The sequence below is a fragment of the Zootoca vivipara genome, chromosome 1, assembly GCF_965207765.1.
Source record: "Zootoca vivipara chromosome 1, rZooViv2.hap1.1, whole genome shotgun sequence".
NCBI lineage: Eukaryota > Metazoa > Chordata > Lepidosauria > Squamata > Lacertidae > Zootoca > Zootoca vivipara.
In genome coordinates, this window is record NC_142582.1 from 19,826,309 (window position 1) to 19,849,237 (window position 22,929).

Below are 22,929 nucleotides of genomic sequence, written 5' to 3' on the forward strand. Positions count from 1 at the left end.
TTTCATTTCTATGCAGTACGTATAAAATTAGCAGCCCATGCCGGAGCAGATTTCAAAAATAAAATAAAATAATCCATGACATTCTTTATTACTGTGTATCCTTGACTTTGTGAAAGGTCACCACTGAATTTCATCTGCTACACACCAGCAGCGATCATCTTAAACACCTAGTGATAGTTTCATTCTAATTTCATTGCAGAAGAAACGTAGCTCAGTGGTAGAGCATCTGCTGTATAATCATAATGTTCCAGCTTTAATTCCCAGAAATTCCAGGTAGCACTGGGAGTGTCCCCCATCTGAAACCCTAGAGAGTTACTGCCGGTCAGTGAAGATAATAGTGAACTAGATGGATTCAATATAAGGCAATTTCCTATGTTCCAGCTGGCCACAACATGTGCATGTTACCCCTGCAATGTTGAATGCAAAGCAGGTATGCAAGGTCCCTTTCCAACATAACCATGACACCACCAGTCACCTAAAATGCTTCATGTTGGGAATTAACCAATTTAAAATGAGGTACCCTCTTTCTAGCTACCAGGTAGATTTAGTAATCTCTGTTAATGCACACATTTGTCTGCTACTGCATTTCTACAATGAATGGAACAAGTAGTCTCTCTCTTTCCTCTCTGTCTTTGATTTTCTATCCCAATGCCAGCCCCCTCCTTCCCAGCCAAACAGCATTTTGCATCCGCTGAGCATACTCAGTCCTGGTTTTTTGTTTTGTTTTTGTTTGGTTCTCTAAGATTTTGCCTCCTGCCAAAGATCTTTTGGTCTTTTGAAAACCTCAGGGTTTCCCTGCACATGCCAATACCCCCTTCTTGCTTGTAGGTGGTGCTGTTTTGGATACATAAGGATAGGCACTTGAGAGAATGAATTTGCTATTAGTATAGATGCTAAACCAGGCATCCCCAAACTTCGGCCCTCCTGATGTTTTGGACTACAATTCCCATCTTCCCCAACCACTGGTTCTGTTAGCTAGGGATCATGGGAGTTGTAGGCCAAAACATCTGGAGGGCCGCAGTTTGGGGATGCCTGTGCTAAACAAAGGCAATTAAATAAAGATTTCATTGGAAGCACTAATTTATGCACCATAAGGAAGCCAATGATTGATTTAAGCAATAAAAATATGATTCTGTAATTGTATAATTTACAGAGGTATCTTTTAACCCCCTGTTTGATACCACAAATTAGGTAATTTTAATTGCCACTTCCCATGGTTCCTTTTCACTTGATAAGCAGAGTAGGGAGATCAGAATGTAGCAGAATTCCAGGCAATCCAAAAATTTGTGATTACCATCAAATGTCTTCAGAATTCTCCCAACCGTTCTTCTATTCACTAACAATGGCTGTACTTGGGTGTCACACTAAAATATGGTTTAGTGTGGAGTGGGCAAACTGTTTCTATTAAAGGCCACATTCCACTGAGGGTCATTTCTTACAGCCTATATGTGGACAGTGGGCAGGGCCAATTGTGGGCAACCCTTTTCTCTTTCCTCCTTTTTCTGCTGCCCCTTTTCAGCAGGCTGCCAAAGGAGAGACAGATTGCTCTTGCCACAGAGCTGACTGCTTGCATGGTCTCTCCCCCACTCTTCCATTATTCCACCTGTTCCTCCCCCCCTAAAATTAGGCAAAAAATTGCACTAAATTTGGTCAAAGGGTGCCCATCCCTGGTTCAACAAGACATGAGTGAATCTAGTGCTCCAGGCTCACTTACTACTTGCACACAGCTGGGAGGAGACATTTGGGAGCTTTCATTTCTTGTTTGGATTAACTGAGCATGCTGTGTCCTGCAACTATAACTTCAGAAATCATGTTTTGAAGTTACCATGTACCAGGTTTAGTTTCAAATCAGTCTGGACAATGTAAGAAGCCCTGGTTAAGCAAAATCAAAACGTGAAAGCTTCCAAGCTCCTCCTTCTAATGTGTGGGAAGATTGGGGGAGGGAGGTATGAGCTCAGGACGAGGCAAGATCCATTAATGTCTTGCCATTGTTTAGTAACGTTAGTATGACGTCTGAACTCAGCCATTGCTTTCTGGCCATAGGGGTCTTTTCACTGATTCTCTACAATGGGTGGAAATTCAAACTGCTGAACAGTATCTAAGCCAAGAAAGGGAATTTTCAGTCACTTGTATGGTGCATTCAGTGCATTAATGCGGAGCGGAACTATAACTTGTAAATTGTACATTGGCCCACTCTACAGAAAGCTCCACTAATGTACAATTTGTGATGGCACTACGTGATAGCAAATGATAAATACTTTGAAAGTTACAAAATGCTGTATAAGTGTTAGGTATTATTTACTCTTGCTGTGGTTGTTATTAAGTAGTCTTTTCTCAATGTCCTGCTGTCCAAAATGCAATAGTACTGCACAACACACAAATAGTCACATAGCTAATTTCTTTGGGACTGAAAGTACAGTTCACTTATATGTATGTAAAACAAAATTAGGTTGTATATAAAACAAAATAAATAAAAACCAAACGTATTATTGGATTTTCTGGCTCACTTTCTATATAATGCCTAAATTCATCTTATTGAAGAACTTACCAATTTTGCCTCTGACTGCACAGGTTGAGGAGATGAAGGTCCTGGAATTCCTGGGATACTAGGCACCATGGTGACAGGTCTAACAAGCTGTTCAATATAATCAAGAATTAATACACAATTAAAAGCATATTCTACTTTATAGCAGCTAGGGTGCCTGTTCTTTCCAGTAAATGATTGCTCATTGAGCAGTTTTAGTGCCAACTTTTTGAGGCCATTGTCTGAGATTGTGTGTAGTTCACAAGGAGGGTCTTCTCAGTGGTGGCCCCCCAACTGTGGATTCCCTGTGAATATTTGTCAGGAGCCAACACTACTACCATCCAGGTGCCAAATTAAGAAGACTCTTATTCATCTAGGTTCTTTAATGGTTGAATTTGAGCTTTGTTTTATAGTTCTACTGTTTTTTTACTATTTTTATTGACTATTCCTTCATTAATTATACCTACATTAATTATACTTACTTTTTATTTGGTTCTTCTGTGCCTTTTTAATAGTTTGTTTACTGTTATGGCTTTAGATTTGGACATTGGTGTAATTTTACTAGCAGAACCTCCATTCCAATAAGTCTATTTAAAAGTGGGTAGCATGATGTGTTCAGTTGGGGAAAACCAACTTTCACCTAACAGCAGGATGTATGTCCTGCTCAAAATTCCCCATTCTTCTCACAAGTCTGGGTTGTGGGGATAAGAGTTCATTAATAGCTGTTGTGTAGTGCTTCACCCTGTCTTTCTTTCCTCTCAGTCACCTAAAGCAGGGGTGGCTCATGGCCATACCTGACCCTGAAAATGTTTTTTTATAGCCGTCTAAGACCCCATCAAGACCACTCGTTGTCTTCTGGATCAAGTGGTACTAGAGACATAGCTGTTTCCAAGAATTAGGATTTGAGGACTGAGCCTTTTCAAAAGTCTGGGAGAACGCGTTTATGCTGTATATACACACACACATATACACACACTTACTGGAACTGCCGTTGGGACATGCACGTTAGAATTTGTGATCGCGGCAGGAATAGCGACAGGCATGGTTTGTCCATTAGGAAGGTGCAACAGCAGTGGGAAGGGACCTGGCACCGGTCTAAGAAAACAAATGGAAAAAGAAAAACACTTATGGTACAAAGTACATTGCATGTTTCACTCATCTTTGGCAGTACAGTGGTACCTCGACTTACGAAGACAATCCGTTCCGCGGCAGTCTTCGTAAGTTGGTTTTCAGATGTCGAAGCGCCGCTTCTGCACATGTGCTGACCACGCATGCTGCTCTGCGCAGGCACAGAACATGTGTGCCAGGTGTGCAGGGCGAAAGGACTTCCGGGGGTTGTCGACTTCGGAAGTTGAAACCTTCGGAAGTCGAAGCATGACTGTATGTATATTATTGATATGCCTATTTAAAGACAGGATCCATAGATAGAGGAGACTGCATTTCTGTTTGCTTGATGGAACCATCACTGCCTCCCCCCCCCCCCCGCAATGTTCTGGGGGCTCTCCTGACTACAGAGAGAGGATATGGAAGAGGCGCATGGAAATCCCTGTTGCACTAGCAGGAGTCCTTGCACTGGCTTCTGCTAGAGGAACAGGTTAGTTGAATCTGGCCCAAATTTTGGAACCAGACTTGCTTTATGTTGGACCAAGAACCAGAAGCTTCTGCTGAAGGAAGGGGGCAGGTGGTTTTCATTAAGTCACCCTTCCCCTGGCAATCCAAGCACCATCTCCCATACTGTTTCAGAGGGAGAAAGAGATATTGTCAAAAATCACACCCCCACCTTCAGTTGAAGCCTTTCATGAGTAGAGATCAACTCACAGGAACTCAAGATCCAAGCCAGAGAGATTCTGACTTATCCAAGAACAAGAGTGTTTGCTGGATCCCCAATATTGTTCCATATATATATATATATATATATATATATATATATATGAATTAGTTTTTTTAAAAGACAGTCCTTCTAGCCATTAAAAGCTTATGAGGTATTTTATCTTTAAATAAGATCAATCTAAAAAAGGATTAGGATAAAGGAGGAGATAATATTTAAGAACCACAAACCACACCTTACAAAGATATTTCACTAGTTGTAAATATACAGAAAACTTACACTATTGGCCTGTTGGAGGAGGGAGCCTGGGTTATGACAGTGCTAGAAGTTGGTGAAGGTATGGCTTGCTGAATAATGACACTTGAGTCAGAACTTGCAAGCAACACATTAGGAACCTGTAGAGAAGCTGGACGAACAATTGTGGATGTAGGCTGGGCAGTCTGCTGCAGTGACACTTCCTACAGGAAACAGGAAACATTTGTTAACATTAGTTTTACCATTCAGTTTTTCCTCTATGGATAATAGAAACATCCAGTTGTATACGTATTGGATTTGAAATTGTTTTTATATATGCAACTGCTTTATTTTATATGCAGCAAGCAATTGTTTCTGTCATGTTTCTGTTGTATTGTGAAATTGCTTCATGGAAAGCAATTCATAAATAAGGAAACATATGTTGATGTAGCTGCCAAGGTGCAGGAGTTCCTCAATTTAGTCTCTCCTAACATGGGCACATTCACATCAGCCTCTGTCGCTATATCAATGTGCAATACTGGCATTGACTTTCCATGTGGATCTCTGGACTGTAATCTCCTTGACATCATGGCAGGGAAGACTGCATGACAACTGCATGACAACTGTGTATGCTTTAGAAATGTTCGCAACAATACTGTACTTTAATAATAATTCAGAACAACAAACTTTGCCTTTCAGATGACCAAATATAGAAGCTTTAGTAAACTGCATGATTTGGGACTCTCTTGTGTTCAGACTATTGAAGTGCTGTAATTAATAACACAGGTGGAGAGGGGGACACAGGATAAGCAAAAATGTTTGAAGCTCTTAAGTTTCTTGAACTTACTGGTACAGATCACTCTTTTAAATCATGAGAAATTACTACCTTTTCGTCACTGGTAGTGGACTCTGGATGAGGTAAAGGACTATCCTGGTGAGTTGTTTCAACAACAGAAGGCTCTTCAATCTTATTTCGTATAATTGGTGTTGCGAGAGGCGATAAATCTAGAGGCATCTAGAAGAATTATCAGGTAGATGCATTTTAAAATCTGAGCAGGGCTCTCTTCAAAGAGTAGGCAATTTACAGTGATGCTAATATCCTGACCAGCAGTATTGTCATCTCTTTTTAGACAAGTGTTGGCAGTAATAGCTAATGAAAGGAAATTACATTCTGCCACACTTTCCCTCGTTAAAAAAGTATTACTCACGTTACAAGCAAGAGGAGTTCATCCCTGGCAACAACACAAAGCAGATGCCAGTTAGGACACTTTTTATACTTTTATTTCCTTTTTCAAGCAAAATAGCAATAAATGACAGTAAGTATTTTGGTGTCATTTGGAATTATTCCTAGTACCCCAGCTATGAGAGGAGTCTAGTTAGCACATCATGTTAAACCATAGTTTTAACCATAGTGCCTGCTTTCCTCCTCCTGTCTTCCACTAGCTGGGAGGAAACATTGGTTTAGCATTATGTGTAAAGGTGTGCACTTAGTTTAGAGCAGGCATCCCCAAACTTCGGCCCTCCAGATGTTTTGGACTACAATTCCCATCATCCCTGACCACTGGTCCTGTTAGCTAGGGATCGTGGGAGTTGTAGGCCAAAACACCTGGAGGGCCGCAGTTTGGGGATGCCTGGTTTAGAGCTTGTGTTTGTAGAAATAAACCATGAGCGCTGGTCCACACACAATACTAATCCAGTATTGCCTCCCACCTGGGGAAGTCATAAACAGGAAAAGAGCAAAGCTGGCAGAATTGAGAAGCATGCATCAGCATGACACTTGTTCACATTATAGAGTTGGGGTTTTTTTATGTGATTGACTTGTCATGACAGATTGACAGAAAGGTTACTTCACAGAATTCTTCCTCCAAGTGTGGTTTCTATATTTTTCTAAAATATAAGGATTAACAAGAATGACATTTTTTCTACCGGTGTAAGAGTCCTAGTGGTGAAGGGAACCCAAACAATTGTTAGTCCACACAGTGATTTAGCTTTGATCGTCTTTATAAACATACTTTTTTAATATCATCTTCAGAAGCTTTTTTGAATTCATTTTCAAAAGGACTTGCAAGCTCATTGAATAAACCAACTTCTTCACAATTCTTCAGGAATCGAGTTGGCGTTGGAGTCTGATCTAAAATTTAAAAATATATATATGATTTTCCCAATTATATATTGGCTTTTATACATATTTTCAAATTAATGTCAATTTTTATGTTTCAATCACTCTAAAATTTGCAACTGATCCTGACCAGGAGTGCAGTATAATTAAAGGTTTCACTGTTAATGTATCCTTTAATGAAAAACAATGCTACCTTTTTGCCAAATCTTTCCTTTTAAAATCAGTACTGTATCGCCAAAACACACAACATAATCAGAAGGGAAAAAAAGTAAATTCTATGTGTGTTTGGTTTGCAAAAGTCTTAGACACCTTACAGACTGGGCAACAAAAAATCACAGATTTTAAGAGAAAGAGATTCCTTGAATTTTTGCTGCTGCTGTGGCTGAATGATATGCTTTTCCTGTTCTTAATCAGCCTGCCTATGGACAACTGAAAAAAAGAGAGTATGGCAATGCACTGAAAAGTCTAGATTAAGGTGTTTTAAAATGGCATGCAGCTGTAGGGATGTGCCTCCCTCCCTGAATATATAGAAGAAATCTGGGAACAATTTAAATAGGTAGCATTTAAGATTGAAAATTATCTCTTAATCTTTAGTTTATGAATAAAACAGCTGGAACTAAAAAAAAAGCATAAGGATTACTTTATTTTTAAAAACAAAACAGTATTGCACCTTGGCTGCAATTCTTCACCCATTTGCCAAGGAATAATTTCCATTCATCCAAAGAGCACTTATTCTAAAGCAAGCAAGAAGATGATTGCAACCATAGCAAAACATTCTAATGACAATGAACTTCAATTTCAACCATAATTGTTTAACTAACAGAAAATAAAATACTATCCCAACACACAATAAACTTACATTGTGGGATTAACAAAGGAATAGTTGTAATGATCACTACATAATGGCTGAAATTTAAAGATAAAGGGGAAAAATACTGAGGAAATCATGGCATTCTATTGCTTGTGCTTTATGCAACATCTAAAGATTAAAGATGTGTACAGAAATCAAGACACGTATTATTCACAGAGTAGTGATCTGATACTTTTCATATAGTACTTACATTGCCTGCAAAGGATCAATACTACACACAATTCCACTGTATCCAATACAGTAGAAAAGTGTATAATGTACTTTACTGCAATTCACAGTATCTGCTTATCAGGTGTTGGCTTTCATGAAAAATCAATGCCTTGGGTCCAGAAGAATGGCAAGAAGAATTCTATGTGTCTAGTAACAAGGGAGAACTGGCAAAACTTGTATAGAGTCTTGTTTGAGTACATGTGTCTTTCTGTTCATGCAAGGCACTTTTGGATGCAACCCATTACTAAACTGGTAATTACTTCTGGTGAATAACCACTGTTTCAGGAAAAAGTAGTGGGTAAATGTTATTAGCATGCACTTTTGATGGGCTAATCCTTAAAATGTAATTCCCTAGAGTCAAGCAAGGGTTGCTTTCAGACCCTCCTCTTCATTCTTTATGTTTAACAAAACATTCTCTTTATTCGCTATCCAGCCAGAATTTTTCAAAAGAGGGGGTTGAGATGAAAAGTTCACCATAGAGGAAGGAACTGAAAAAGAAATTAGAAGATCAGAGAGTATAAACTTTGACCAACTGCTCTTGAGACCAAAAATATTTTATGCTATAGCTAAATTTATAAGAAGCAAAATGACCTATATTTATCAAATAACCATTTACAAATATATGACATTGATTTGACTAGGATGGTGCATGTAAGTGTTTTCTATCACCAGTGCCTTACTCTAATTGCGAGGTATGATTTGCTGTGACAACCCTTACAAATAGAATTTCAGTTTCATTGGACTGCTCATTATTTATTAGTCAAAGCCTATATAGACAGATGATTAATTTTATAAAACTAAAGGACAACACAGTTTACAAATTCATTTCATATTCATATCTTTTGATGTTGCTTCTGATGAGCCTAGAGATTTCGAGTCATATACAGAAAATACAAAGTGTGTGCACATTCCAAAAGAAAGATGGATTAATAGAAACATATACTAACCAGCTACAATGACACTGTCATTACGAGCTGGACCAAATTTCAGTGTCATCTCATGTTTATGTTTATGGACAGCCAAATGATCCTCGTTGGTAAAACGCTGTGGCAAAAAGTTTTAAAATATAGTTATAAATTTTAATTTTGACTAAAGTGATAACAACATGGAAAATCATTTTCATAACAGGTTAAAAGCCATTAGCAAGATGTTAACAGCTGATTTTTTTTTTAAAATGACAGTCTGGATGGTAAAGTAGGAAAACGATAAAAGTAAGTTTCATTGGACAAAAGGGTGTTTTTTTAAAAAAAATATAATAATCTGCAAGATATCCTCAACATATAAATAGCACCCGCATAAATACTAAGAGGTCAATTACCAACTTTTGATAAAGGTTTCACTCCACCTATAACCTTGTTTTGAGCAGCTGAATAATATCAAGATTGTAGCTGCTCAGGCAGACTCACAATGGGATTGTCTGTATACAAAGTGATTCAATTAATGGCAGAAAATTATTCAAGGGAATGATAGAGAGAAGGGAATATGCCTTTTCTTTAAAATCTCTTATACCAAACTCCCAAGTCTATTTTTGTACTTGGCAAAGCTTAACAGACACTTTGGGGTTTCCTTAGTGCAGCTTCTGAGAAACAAACTTTTTGAAAAATTCAAGTGTAAATACAGGTGCACGCCCTGCTGGAAGCTGGAGATTATACATAATACAGCAGTGCTGCCATTGTATTTATCAGAATATAAATTTTCTGTTTCCCAAAAATGAAATGCTGTGGGGGGTGGGGTGGGGAGAGTAGCCTGCAAAACTCAAACAAAGAAGAAAACACTCAAAAACAACATTCATTTCTGAATGTTGTTTTCCTGACATACCTACTCTTTTCTCACACTTGTTAATACTCCAGTATATAGAATGATTTACAAAGGTGAAACTAGTGTGCTAAATTTTAAAATATTGAATATTAATTGCTCCTAAGCTACTGCATTACAATATATTGGCTAAGGCTCCATCAGTATAGCCGGCCATGAGTGTTGATGAACTTCACCCCCACACCCTTTTCACGAACTGGCTAATCTGTTTTAAATCTAGTACTGACCTGTATTATTCTTGCAATGGACTTGACTTGGCATGGCCAGAAAGCTTTCTCTGCTGTCAAAGGGCTTAATGCAGACCACAAGTACAACAGCCCTACTGGCTGTGATTGTCTATTTTGCATGTCACATTAAACCATAGTTTAAAAACAAACTGATGTGTGCTACTCTCCTGCTCCTGCTCCCACTGGGGATGAAACAAGCCAGAGCCTGCGCTTGTCATGTTGTCCCAATCTGAGCTTGTGGTTTGTTTCCTTCACACAAACTGCAAGTGGTAAACCACTGTGATAATAGTTTTATGATACATAAATATTTTAACAAATAAAGAAACAGAAACAAACCATGGTAACTGCTCATGGTAGCCAGCTGAGCAGCACAACAGTAGTTTCTCTGTGTGTAATATTCTCTCTGTGTGTAACATTGATATTTAATTAAATCAGTTTTGAACACAGAACTTAGTGGAAAACACATTGCAGAAATGCTACTACAAACAGCCTTAAGAACCATGCTGATGTTGTTCTAAAGTGACTTCAGGGCTGAGAGAGAAGTTTCAAATGCAGAATGAAGTAGTTGAATCAGTCTAAAGGTTAAGAAGTTGCTTTTTTCCAAAATCAAAGAAACTACATTTAATTTGCTGTTGAAGCTGATTATACCCAAAATAGATTCTACCACTGCAACAGCCATTCCATTACAAGACACATTGACCATGCAACATGAGCTTCCACTAGAGTAAAATGTTTTTATGCACTGGGCTCATCTGCATGTCCTCAAAACTTGGTTTTAACTTGCCTGCTCCTGCCTTTTTGGGGCACGAACCACATTATGTATTCCTTCCCTGTTCACAATTTGGATGTCCTGCAGCAAAAATTTGCCCACCCCCCACCAATTCCAAGAGTATCACAGTTTTTCCTCACATACCAATATAATATGCCCATAAAGCACATTAGGGATATACCATTTCTTGTCTTGGATTTTCTTGCCGCGCCCACAACCACGTCACATAGACCTTTGCCCCTCCCTGCCTCGTTTTTCTTCTGTTTCTGCCCATTTCTCGGTGCAGCTTTCTATCCTTTCCAGGTGGATTTACCTGGGATGGAGCTCCTTTGCACTCAATATGAGTAGGAGTGCCTGACTGTGTTGTTAGCACACCAAACCCAAAGCCCTATCCTCACTCCCTACTCCTTCAACTTGCAAGAGCTCTCCTGCTCACTCACTGCTTCAAAGTGTGTCCAATAGAACTTACACCCAGGTAAATGGGGCTGAGATTCCAGCCATAGCGAGGGGAGCAAAAACTGGACTGCAAAAACAGTCCACCATCTCCTCTCAACTTTCTTATGGCTCTCCTTGGCAAACAAACTTACAGGAGAGTAGCGCAGCCACCCACAAATACCCCTCCCCCAAAAACTATTTGTGGGCAAACACACATCTACTTAGTACTAAGTCCTACTGAATTCAGTGAGGCCTACTTCCATGTAAGTGATGCTCAGATCTCAGCTTTCGCAAGGGAGTGAAAGCTGGATTGGAGCATTGAACATATTTTCTCTCTTTATCTCCCCTACTCCTGGCTTTGGGCTGGAACAAACCACACATATTTCTCCACCTCCCTTACACCCTTTTCACACGAATTTAGGGTGTATTTATCTGGGAGCCTGCCCTATTGAATTCAATGGGTTGTATTTCATATAGACACATGTAGGATTGCACTGTAAAAAAACTCAAAACTCAGTCCTTGTCATGCCCTATCAAAGCCTCATGAAGGGAAAGTTCAGAAGCAGATGAAACATCCATCATAGCTGCTCTGGGAAATAAAAGGCTTCATACTGTATAAGTGCTGATAGTAGGGTGAGGTAGAGATGTGCATCACTGAAATGCATTGCTAACAACAATGTTTAGTCAGAGTGCAGCAGTTATCAAACGATGTTATGGAAATACTGAAAAAGAAAATGTAGGGTGCATGTTTTCCCCTAAATTCTGCTGCAAACAGTGACAGAAAGGAGTGTCCTCAACTTTATGTGTTAATGACAAGGGTTCTGTGGGTGGGGTTTTCAACATGAAACTAGATCTGAGAAACAAATGAGCAGAATATATGGTCCTCATACAGGGAAATATGAAATCAGTTGATAAACAAGAGTGGTATAGAACCAGAGGCTATAATGCACAAACAATGCACAAAATAGATTTGGAAAACATGGGGTTTTTAAAGGCTGTGTAGAAGAGCCCATACAGAACAGGAATAAAGGGGAGGTGAAATCCCCTTATAGAAATGAAGATAACAGTCCAGTATGATAAAATACCAACAAGCCTTTTTTTAAAAAAAAAATTAAAGAGCGCTCAAGATGTCACTCAGTAATCTTGAGGATCTTGGTAACTCTTCAAATATTCTACTTCTCTTTGAAATACCATAGCCAAGCTTTATTTTCTGTCATCTATAAAAAACATTTAGCAACTCTAAAAGTTGCTGACATTATATAAAAGTTGTCATCCCTTCACCCAACCTTCTGCACACTGATCCCTCCTTGAATCAAGAGCTCTCATGAAAATAGGTATTAATGTGTGGTGTTTAAAGCTATGCAGCTTTCATTGCTGGATTGGGGCTATGTGTGGTGTTCAGTATAGTCAGTAAGACCACCACACAATGCTCAATTGGAGGCTGTGGTGACAGAGTTCTCTGCTGCCCATCCCAAATAAGTAATGTTGGCTTTCAGAGCTTATAGTGCCATCCATTTAAACAAGTAGTTGAGCATGTGCAGCAAAGAACCATGCAGAACTTGACTGTTACAGATCTTTAGGCAATGAGTAAAAATGTTCTTAGGACTCAAAACTGAAATGTAAACTACTTCCTCTGATACAACAAATGTTTCTCTGTTAACTAACACAAATAGTTTTAACATGTATTACCTGTCCACATCCAGGGGCAGTACATAAAAAGGGTTTGTCATCACTCATATTCCACAGGTCCTTGTCTTACCTACATTGAAGTAAGAAACATATCCAGTGAGTCAGGGCAATTGCTCTAAGTCAACAAACTAACATCCTCCACAAATGCAAGAAGAAAGTCTGTGTGTATTGGTACTCCCCCCCCTATAAAATGTCTCTTTATGACCAAGTCTCAAAAGCAGCAGTATTTCAACAAATACTTTCAACAGTTTTGAAGGTAGGCTTCCAAAATCATGTGAGGAACACCATGAAAGCCAAATAGTTTATGGTATTTATGTCTCGCAGATGTGAAACTGAATCTGACACATTCCTCTGCATGGCAAGCTGGGAAACATTTATGCAAAATAGAAAATACCCAACTGTGGTGGCGCACTCGCACAAGTGAGACTTCTTCTGCTCTCTACAGCCCCCCCCACCCCCCCCCCAAATCTGCTATGGAGGGTTGGGAAACCTCTGGAAAAGGTGGGGGAAGGAGGACAGGAAGGGAAACTCCCATTGTGTCTGCTGGCACAATGTTGGAACTTGCTCACAGAAGCTGTGTTGTAAAACAAAATATAAATGTATTAAAACATGCACATATATATGTACCTGGCAGATTTCACATGTAAGCCAAATTTCATAAGGTAAACGATTTATTATAGCCTCCTTTTCATGACAGTGGTTCTGTAAATCAAGAAGGGAAAGTCAATTATTAAATTATCTATTTTTTACCATATCTTAAATGGTTGGAGTGGATGCATCCGATTTCCATGAGAATGGTATATTCTGCTTCAGTGCCTGTACTTTACCGAATATATTTTCCCAACAACATTATGAGGTAGAATAGACCAGGGGTGGGTTCATGAAATAATTCTGCCCCAGTAAATACTCTTGACAATCCCTGAGGTATGATGGATATGGGCAAACATGATGAATTAGATGAATGTGAATATGGAAAGCAGTAAATTCTATCATCATGATGGCACTTCCTCCAGCTGGCAATCATAGAACCTTTGATGGCAAAATCCATAAAAGCCTTGTTTACACATTATGCTTCCCATGTAAACATGAACCTGGAGAAAGTCAAACCTGCTCACAGGGAATAAAATGTATACTCTGGACTTATCCTTAGAGATAGTGATAAGTCTCAGCAAGCTTCTGATTTGTACTATCCCATCTCATATCCTATCCCAACACTATCCAGAGCAGGGGTCGGCAAACTTTTCCACCAGCAGGCTGGATTGCCCACGCGCAGGAGCGCGCACACGCACGCTGCTCTTTCCCTACTGGCTTTCCCCATGGCGGGGGAGGAGGCAGTGCATGCGGCTTCCTATTGGCTGCAGGAGCTTCCTGCAGCCAATAGGAAGCCATAGCTGCGTCCCGGAAGTCAGTCTCCGCATGGAGCTAAACTGGTGCACTGCGCTGGTTTAGCTCCGCATGGGGACTGACCATATGTGTCCTGCGGACCGTAGTTTGCTGACCCCTGATCCAGAGTATCACTCTGTTCATAAGAAATTAAGATGTTATCCAATTCTATTCCTTGCATATCAGTTATACAATGCCAGTATTTATCTGGATTTTACATATACTGTAATATGATGTTCATGAAGCCAACAGTTCTTGATACAATAAGCAATATTATTAATCTTTTCTGTCCATATTTGTAGAAGCACTGGAAAGTTGTTCTTTTCAGATGAACCAAAGCAGAGAAGGGAGATAGGCAAGATCTGTCTCAAGTTACATGTGACAGCAGCAGGCTAGCATGTCTAAGTCTGTTTTGCTTATACAAGTAGCGAGCCCAACTGGCAGAAAAAGCAGGGAAAGGAAGCTAAGCAGCTGGGTAGCATGTAGTTCCCACCTACATACTTCCTTATACTCTTAAATACAGACTTGATAAATAATTGGGAGATAAACAGCTTAAATATCCAGATCTGCCAATGTCACGTGCAATTTGAACCTTGGTATAATGATGAAAAGAAGTTCATAAAGGTGACCAAGACAACAAGGAAGCCAAGCCAAAAAAGCTTTATAGTACTGTAACCCCTTTTTATAACCAGAACAAAAACCTATTTTTATCCTGGTTATATAATGCATTAAAATTTTCATCATTAATAGGAGCTCTTCCATTTGCAGAAGTCATACTCAGGATACAAATCACTATCTGTGACTTTGGTTAACCGATGCAGCATCTGGTGTATTGCTTTCAATGGGCAGAATTCACCTAACAAGTCCTGTCAGCAGAAGCCCTGAATAAGGACTTCCTCTTGCCGATGAGGCCTCCCCCAAACATGTGGTCCCTGCAATTGTCTTGGAGCAGATTAGGAGACCTCCTGTAACAGTTTGCAGTGGGAGGGTAGGGGGATCATTCTGCCTTGCAAACTGAAATGCTTGCACCGATGGAACGTTCAACATAGTGTGATAGAGAAATCCTCCTGAAGATAGAACAAGCTGCCTTAGTAATCCATGCCTGCTATTGAAGAAACCAATGTCCAAAGTCTAAAACGTGCCATGAAATCCCCAAAGGGCTAAGCTCAGTAAAAGTGATTTTTAAAAACTATTTTAAGAAGAAATATTGATCTATAAAGAAACTGTTAGTTACTTTCTAACAAAGAACAATTAGAGGCTCTCCAGCAAAATGGCAAGTTCTATTCCAGCACTGATGAAAGCCAATTGCTACATAATATTATAAATCCTGATATTAAGCCAATTTGAGAGTGGGCTAGTAACTGTTGTTCTCATGTTACAACTCATTCAGGAGTTCTTAAATTCCGCCTCGACAAGTGTTCTTAAAGAAGATAAAGGAACAAGAACAAAAAGTACAACCCCTCCCAAACGTAACATTACTTGCTACCCAGTTTGCACATCATATTAAACCATAGTTTATTTTAAATTATGATTTAATGAACAACATATTACCGCAGTGCTCAAAAGTCCTCACTTCACTTCTCCCCTACTCCAGGAGAGAAGCAAACCAGAGGATGGATTAGAATGAAATGCCAAACAGCAAAATATATGCTAGCTAGTACAGGTGAACAACTCATTCTTTCACATCACTGGATAATGCCCCTGAGCCAAGCAATAGCACAGTGACCACCATAAATGCAAACACAAAGACACTGCAAAAGAAACCTTTTTAAAGCTGAGGTAGGCGATATTTTAGCGGGCTAGGAGAAGATAACAGGAATAGAATCCATGCATAGCCCTCTCTTTTAATTTCTCTCTTTCTAATGGTTTTTATTAAAAAAAAATCTTGGGTAACAAAAAGGTATTTCATTGTATGAAGGGCAAATAATGGCACCTCAAGTCCAGATGGTATTTTATGGTGTTTGGTAGGGGCATTAAACCACGAAAATACACTTTTTCCAAAAGGTTCCCACAATTTTGGCCACTAGTGTACAAATTATTCAGATACTCTGAAAGGAGGGAAATTTCTGTATTTATAAATCACTGCTTCTTCAACTAACACACTATATATTTATATCCACTTCTGGTAAGATACTTTGAGAAATACATCTGTTATTAAATTTCGCTTTCAGTTTAAGTGCATTCCTAAAGACACTACTAAAGAAATGTCATAATTAAGGGAAGCCATTTTGAACAGTTTCTTCCTACTACACCAGGAGTGCATATGAAAGTATTTTCATCTATCGATACACTAGAATATTGACAATAACTGGGGAATTGCAAACTGCAATAGGTCAGCGGTTTTCAAATTTACTACCTTCAGGGACTTTTTCTGTATCAACTTGTCTAACTAGGGAACCTCGACATTTCTGAAAATCCTAGGGCTCTTGGGCCTTGCTGTCACCCCACCTGAAATAACTGTACACCCTAAAAAACAGACAACATTCTCTTGGGGTTGGGCATTGCAAGAGATGTCTGAGTAGTGGCCAAGCCACCTTTCAGCAAAACTTTTTTGCCTTTAACATTCTTCACATTCACAAACTGCTAATAAGCTCTTTAAGCCTCAGGTTCTCCCAGAACATACTGTAGTTTGAAAATCAATGAAGTGGATTATCACATAATTTTTAAGCAAAACTCTTTCAAGGCTCAGCAAATGTTATAAACTGCAATGCGCTCTACGTGGAGCTACCTTTGAAGGTGACCCGGAAACTGCAATTAATCCAGAATGCGGCAGCTAGACTAGTGACTGGGAGTGGCCGTCGGGACCACATAACACCAGTCCTGAGAGATCTACACTGGCTCCCAGTACGTTTCCGAGCACAATTCAAAGTGTTGGTACTGACCTTTAAAGCCCTAAATGCCCTTGGTCCTGTATACCTGAAGGAGCGTCTCCACCCCCACCATTCAGCCCGGACACTGAGATCCAGCACCGAGGGCCTTCCAGCGGTTTCCTCATTGCGAGAAGTGAGGTTACAGGGAACCAGACAGAGGGCCTTCTCGGTAGTGGCACCCGCCCTGTGCAACGCCCTCCCAGCAGATGTCAAGGCAATAAGTAACTACAGTGGTACCTCTACTTACGAATAACTCTACTTACGAATGTTTCTACTTACGAATGGAGCTCCGTCCGCCATCTTGGATGCGGTTTAGATAGGATTTTTTCTACTTACGAATTTTTAGATAGGGTTGCTTCGACTTATGCATTTTTTCTCCCAATGCATTCCTATGGGATTCGACTTACAATTTTTTTCTACTTAAGAATGTGCGTTCGGAACGCATTAAATTCGTAAGTAGAGGTACCACTGTATTCTACTTTCAGAAGACAGCTGAAGGCGGCCCTGTTTAGGGAAGATTTTAATGTTTGATGCTGTACTGTTTTTAATATTCGGTTGGAAGCCGCCCAAAGTGGCTGGGGAAACCCAGCCAGATGGGCGGGGTATAAATAATAAATTATTATTATTATTATTACTATAAAATACAGTTTTCCAAGTATCAATATTTTTGTTAATGCCGGGTTCCTCACCTTGGTGTGTTAGATATTTTGGAGTATACAACTCTCATCACCCCCAGCCACCATAACCAATAGTCAAGGATTATAGAAACTGTAATCTAGCAACTTCTAGAGGGCACTAGGTTGGGGAACGGTGCTCTTAGCTAAGACTAATTGTTTTCACAAGGAACCCATGTTGGTCTACTGCAGCAAAAACAGAGTATTGTGTCACCCAGAAGACTTAGCGTAAACAAATATTATGGTACTGTATATGCTTTAACAGGATAGAGTCCACATCTTCTGATGCATGAAGTACTGTGCTGATTATTTATTTTATCCACACCCACATGTACATTTGAGGGTGGGACTGGATTGTAAACAGTAAGGAAAATGGGAAAGCAAAGGCAGAAATAATTATGCTATTAACAGTGACCATTCACAAAGCAAGTGTTGATGATAACACAAACACTGTTGTGGCATTGATAAGTTAATCCACAACTGTTAATAAAAACCTGCCACCCTAATTCATGCTACCTGTAATAGAAATGAACCTCCTGATACAATTTGGCAGATTGTCACTTTGTTCAGCAACAGTCATTCCCCCATCCTCCTCCCAAATGACTGGGAGGATTTCAGAAGTCCTTGCTTCTACTTTTGATTAATTGAGGTTTGCCATGTCATCTGCACCAACATTTGCAAGTTCCTCTAGTGTCTTATGTTTGGGACGTGGGTGGCGCTGTGGGTTAAACCACAGAGCCTAGGGCTTGCTGATCAGAAGGTTGGCGGTTCGAATCCCCGCGACAGGGTAAGCTCCCATTCCTCAGTCCCAGCTCCTGCCAACTTAGCAGTTCGAAAGCACGTCAAAGTACAAGTAGATAAATAGGTATCGCTACAGCGGGAAGGTAAACGGCATTTCCGTGTGCTGCTCTGGTTCGCTAGAAGCGGCTTTGTCATGCTGGCCACATGACTTGGAAGCTGTACGCCGGCTCCCTCGGCCAATAACGTGAGATGAGCGCCGCAACCCCAGAGTCGGTCACGACTGGACCTAATGGTCAGGGGTCCCTTTACCTTACCTTTACTAGTGTCTTATATGACTCAAGTTAAAACAACTTCAGGTGTTATTATGCTACATGCATTTGATAAAGTATTCAATTAGTTACAAAACTGCTTGCCATGATAAACTGCTTGTTTCTGGCAGGGTTTCTAAAACCTTTTAAGCCAAGACATCCCTCTAAACTTGCTCCTGCTACTTCCAGGAACATGCCCAGCACCAAGTATTTGTTCCCATATAAACACACAAGGAGAAATGTTCCTTTAATTATGTGACATGCAAACCTGCTGCTGCCCAAAAGTACCTGCTTCCTGAAACATGTTGTCCCCATCAGCCCAATCATCTCATGCAAGGCTGTCTTGCCTCTCCCCTGGAGACATCAGTGAATGCAATGCCAGAATTCTGCTAGGATGTATTAATCTGCTTGGCTCAGGATCCTCTGCCTCTCTGAAACTTTAAACACATCCGCACTCTTCTGTGTCAACAATCCCAGTTTGAGAATATACTGATTCTCTTAATTTACAGAATGCATCTTGGCCACCCAATCAGAATGATCAGTATGCTCTATAACATAACAATTACCTTACACTTTAGAGAACACTAAATAATTAGGTATGTGTTCTGTGTGTTTGGTCCATAGTTAGTTTATGCTGCTACTAAAAAAAGCAGCTTTGAAATTATATAAAACATCCCATAATCATCTACCAAAAACCAATGGGAACAAGGAGGTGGGTTCCCTTAATGGAAAAACCGAAGACAGAATTCTACAATTCAATAAAGATATTCCTATACTCCAGCATCATATACCCAAGAAAATACCTCAGAGATTTAACAGGAGATGCAGAATTACGGTAGTTATTTTATATTAAGGGCAATGGGGGAAAGAATGTACACAAATACACCTGACCTAAAAAGCATCATAGTGGTAATGAAGCAATTTACAGAAAAAGTTTGTTTTGAGATACCAAGGTTGTAAAACTTTAAACAACTGAGATATGCTGTATTATGTTACTTCACACAATAAAAACCAGATGCTATGCATATTCTAAGTCAGAAGGCAAGGCATGTCATTTTCTTACTGCTCTATGGGAAGCAAATGTTCTTTGGCTGAAGGATGGGATGAAAATTCCTTAAATAAACGAATACAGAAGAGGCTTCTCCAATTTCCTTGCCTTTTTATCAGTAAACTATGAAGAACCACAACATAACTTACCACTACTACTTTATCAAACACTACCTATCAGGGAACTAAAATGTGGAATGAGACACAGCCTGATAACTAAGATTTGTGGCACAACAGTCTGATAACTAAGATTTGTTATCTTACCAGCCTACCAGCAGCCCGAGTGATCTCTAACACAACACAACACAACACACTTCAGCAGCTTCAGGAAATGCAGCATTTGGGCCTGAACACACCATGTGTTGCTGCTGAAGTTCTGCCCTCCTTCACTTTGCTTTGGAGAGCACAAAACCTAAGCAGGTAAATGGGTAAATACACATGCCTGAGTATATTTTTTTACCCCTCCCCCCAAATATGTGTAACTGTTTGCACTCATTTACCTGCTGCAAACGTATGGGTACAGCTGTGTATGCTTCAGACCCTCCAAGTGTCCCTATTTTCCAGGGACAGTCCTGGATTTACAAAAGCTGTCCTGGTTTCTGGTGTGATCCTGGACCATCCCGCTTTTCCTTAGGACGTCCCTACTTTCAATGGAGAAATGTTGGAGGGTATTGCATGCTTTCATCCACCAACTTTCCACAGGAGCGTGGTCCTTAGGAAAAATTCCGCAGGTGTCCTCAGCATGCACCCTTCCTCAACTGGGAGGAAGGGGGGGAGGAAAAAAAAGAGAGAAACAGAGGGGGGAGGCAGAGAGAGACCAGGCCTCACGGCACCCTCCATCAGCGAGAACTATCCTATGTGTATGTGTGTGTACATTTCTCTCTGCAGTGCAAGCGCTTCCCTACCCCCCCCCCCAAAAAAACACCCTCCACCGTGACCTGTTCCAGCAACGCACCGGGCGCTGCGTGTGTGTCAGGCTCTCTTATAACGTTCCTTCCAGGGAGGTGATGGAGTGGTCGGCACCAAGGGCAATGGGGAAACCGGGGGGGGGGGGAAGAGAACGAATGGTAGGAGCCAAATTCGGTCTGCCCCCCCCCCCCCGCCGTTCTGTGACAGTTACCGTAGTGGCGGCGAGTAACGGCTTCCTAGAGCTCGCGGCGTTCTATGGCCAACGGGCACAAATAATAATAATAAAATCCCACCCACCCCGCTCAGTTCTCTCTATGCAGAGCAGCGGCGGCGCCATGTTTCAGCCTGCCAGGCTCCCCCCCACCTCCCCTCAAAGCAGGGAACGGCGACTTCCACCCCTAGGCCAGGCTCGGGTAAGGCCACACCCCGGGCTATTACACACAAAAAGAGGCAGCGGCTTCTCCACCTCCTCTGTTTACCACCATCCAAAAAAAAAAGGCCACACACAAAACTCACCCCTCACGACCGCCGGGAAAGCCGCTCATTAAAGCCGCCCGTGTCCCTCACAGGCTTCCGTCACATCTCGCGGGAACTCACTGACACATCTTTCTTTCTCGCTCTCTTTCCGCCCGGACCCCTCCCCTAGCACCCACCACCAACACGCCGCCGCCGCCGCCTCACCCCGTAGGAAAAGATGCAGCTAGTCACGTGACGAGGCGCTTTGGCGGGGAGGGGAGGGTGGTTCTGTGGAAGGAAGAGGCAGAGAAGACACACACACGCGCACTGGCGCCCGAAGCGGGTTGACACGTGGTTGTGGGTGCCGCGAGGGCGGGGCTCCTGACCGAACCTCCGTCCGGAAACAGCCGAGCGCGCTCGTCAGCCTCTCTCTCTGATTCTGAGCAGCAGGCAGGGAGAGTTACTCGCCCATTGAATGTGCATGAAGAGGCTTTTGGGATGATTGCGGGGTTTAAACAAGTGTACACGTTACGTAGGATTCTTGGTCTCTTAGGCATCTCCAAACTCGGCCCTCTAGCTGTTTCGGGACTACAACTCCCATCATCCCTAGCTAACAGGACCAGTGGTCAGGGATGATGGGAATTGTAGTCCCAAAACAGCTGGAGGGCCGAGTTTGGGGTTGCCTGGTCTTAGTACTTGCAAGAGGGAAAGGACACTCCCCCCCTCCCCCATAGAAATCTGCCTTAGAACCATAGAGGGTTTTCTAGTCAGGGTTTCTCAAACTTGTGTCTCCAGCTGGTTTTGGACTACAACTCCCATCATCCCTAGCTAGCAGGACCAGTGCACAAGGAGGATGGGACTATTCCCTGCTATACCAACTCCCTACAATGCAGGAATCGGTTTGGTGCTCGAACTCACCACCCTGAGATTAACAGTCCCATGCTCAACCCACTGAGCTAAGTGGTGCGAGTGGAACTAGTGGCCAGTTTAGCCTAGTTCTGCCTGAGCAGCTGCTCTCCAAGGTTTCATCAAGATTGCAGGGGGTTGGACTAGATGACGCTTGGGGAATCCCTTCCAGCTCTACAATTCTATGGTTCCAAAATGTATTTCATGACATGGGGAGAGGCTTTGGCTGGAAACAAACATACACAAGTCTCTCTTGGAGCTGTTAGCTAGCAATGGGAGAGTTCTAGCTTTCACACATACACTTAACGAGGCAGCAGGCACTTTGTAGCAGGTGGAAGTTTAAAACAAAAACAGTAAAAGCAACAGAAACCACCAGAATGACTGAAATCAAAGTTCAAAAAATGTTTTCATTATAAGCATTTAAGTGCTATTACTTCCATTCCATGTTATTTGAGTGCTCTTTACTATAAGCCTGTAGATCAGCATTATTTCTGTATTTCAAGTAGGACAAGGCTGTGAAGGTGCTGGGTTTTCTAAACAACACGGTCAGTGTTTGAACCAGTTCACATTTAGCCTAACCCCCCACCCCAACTACTGCATACTATAATTTGATGTGCTGCTTGCATCCTTAATTATGAATTTCCTATTGAATGCAGCTGCATAATTAAAAGGTGCTGCCAAGTACATCCTTATACCTGTACACCTGGAAAACATTAAGTGTTTTCAGCACTGTTTCTTTGCCTTCTGCAGCAGGCTCTCTGGTGACTGCCCAAGGAAAGACAGTACCTTTCAATCATTATCTGAATAAATTCCAGCTTTTCCTTGTTATTTCTAGGCCAGAACTGAGATTTCCATTTAGAAACAACTTAGTGGTTACTGATCTTCCTCATTCCTGAGCAAAACATCCATAAAAT

At 41.1% G+C, this 22,929-nt stretch overlaps 1 protein-coding gene across 5 annotated transcripts in view; it reads right to left on the reverse strand.

Annotated features, from left to right (window-relative positions):
• ATF2 (activating transcription factor 2) overlaps positions 1-21,238 on the reverse strand; it is a 40,340-nt gene extending 19,102 nt beyond the window's left edge. Inside the window, exons 1-10 of one of the 5 annotated variants that reach the window (XM_088660249.1) lie at positions 21,170-21,238; positions 13,349-13,423; positions 12,722-12,791; positions 8,734-8,830; positions 7,767-8,274; positions 6,599-6,717; positions 5,473-5,601; positions 4,632-4,810; positions 3,505-3,619; positions 2,549-2,635 (exon numbers count right to left, since the gene is read on the reverse strand). In XM_088660249.1, the coding sequence (XP_088516375.1) occupies positions 2,549-2,635; positions 3,505-3,619; positions 4,632-4,810; positions 5,473-5,601 (510 nt within the window). In that variant the 5' untranslated portion in view covers positions 6,599-6,717; positions 7,767-8,274; positions 8,734-8,830; ... (1 more) ...; positions 13,349-13,423; positions 21,170-21,238. The remainder of the gene's footprint in view (positions 1-2,548; positions 2,636-3,504; positions 3,620-4,631; positions 4,811-5,472; positions 5,602-6,598; positions 6,718-7,766; positions 8,275-8,733; positions 8,831-12,721; positions 12,792-13,348; positions 13,424-21,169) is intronic. The other 4 variants (XM_035134905.3, XM_035134935.3, XM_088660243.1 and 1 more) reach the window with 4 other exon arrangements.
• Positions 21,239-22,929: the final 1,691 nt, after the last annotated feature.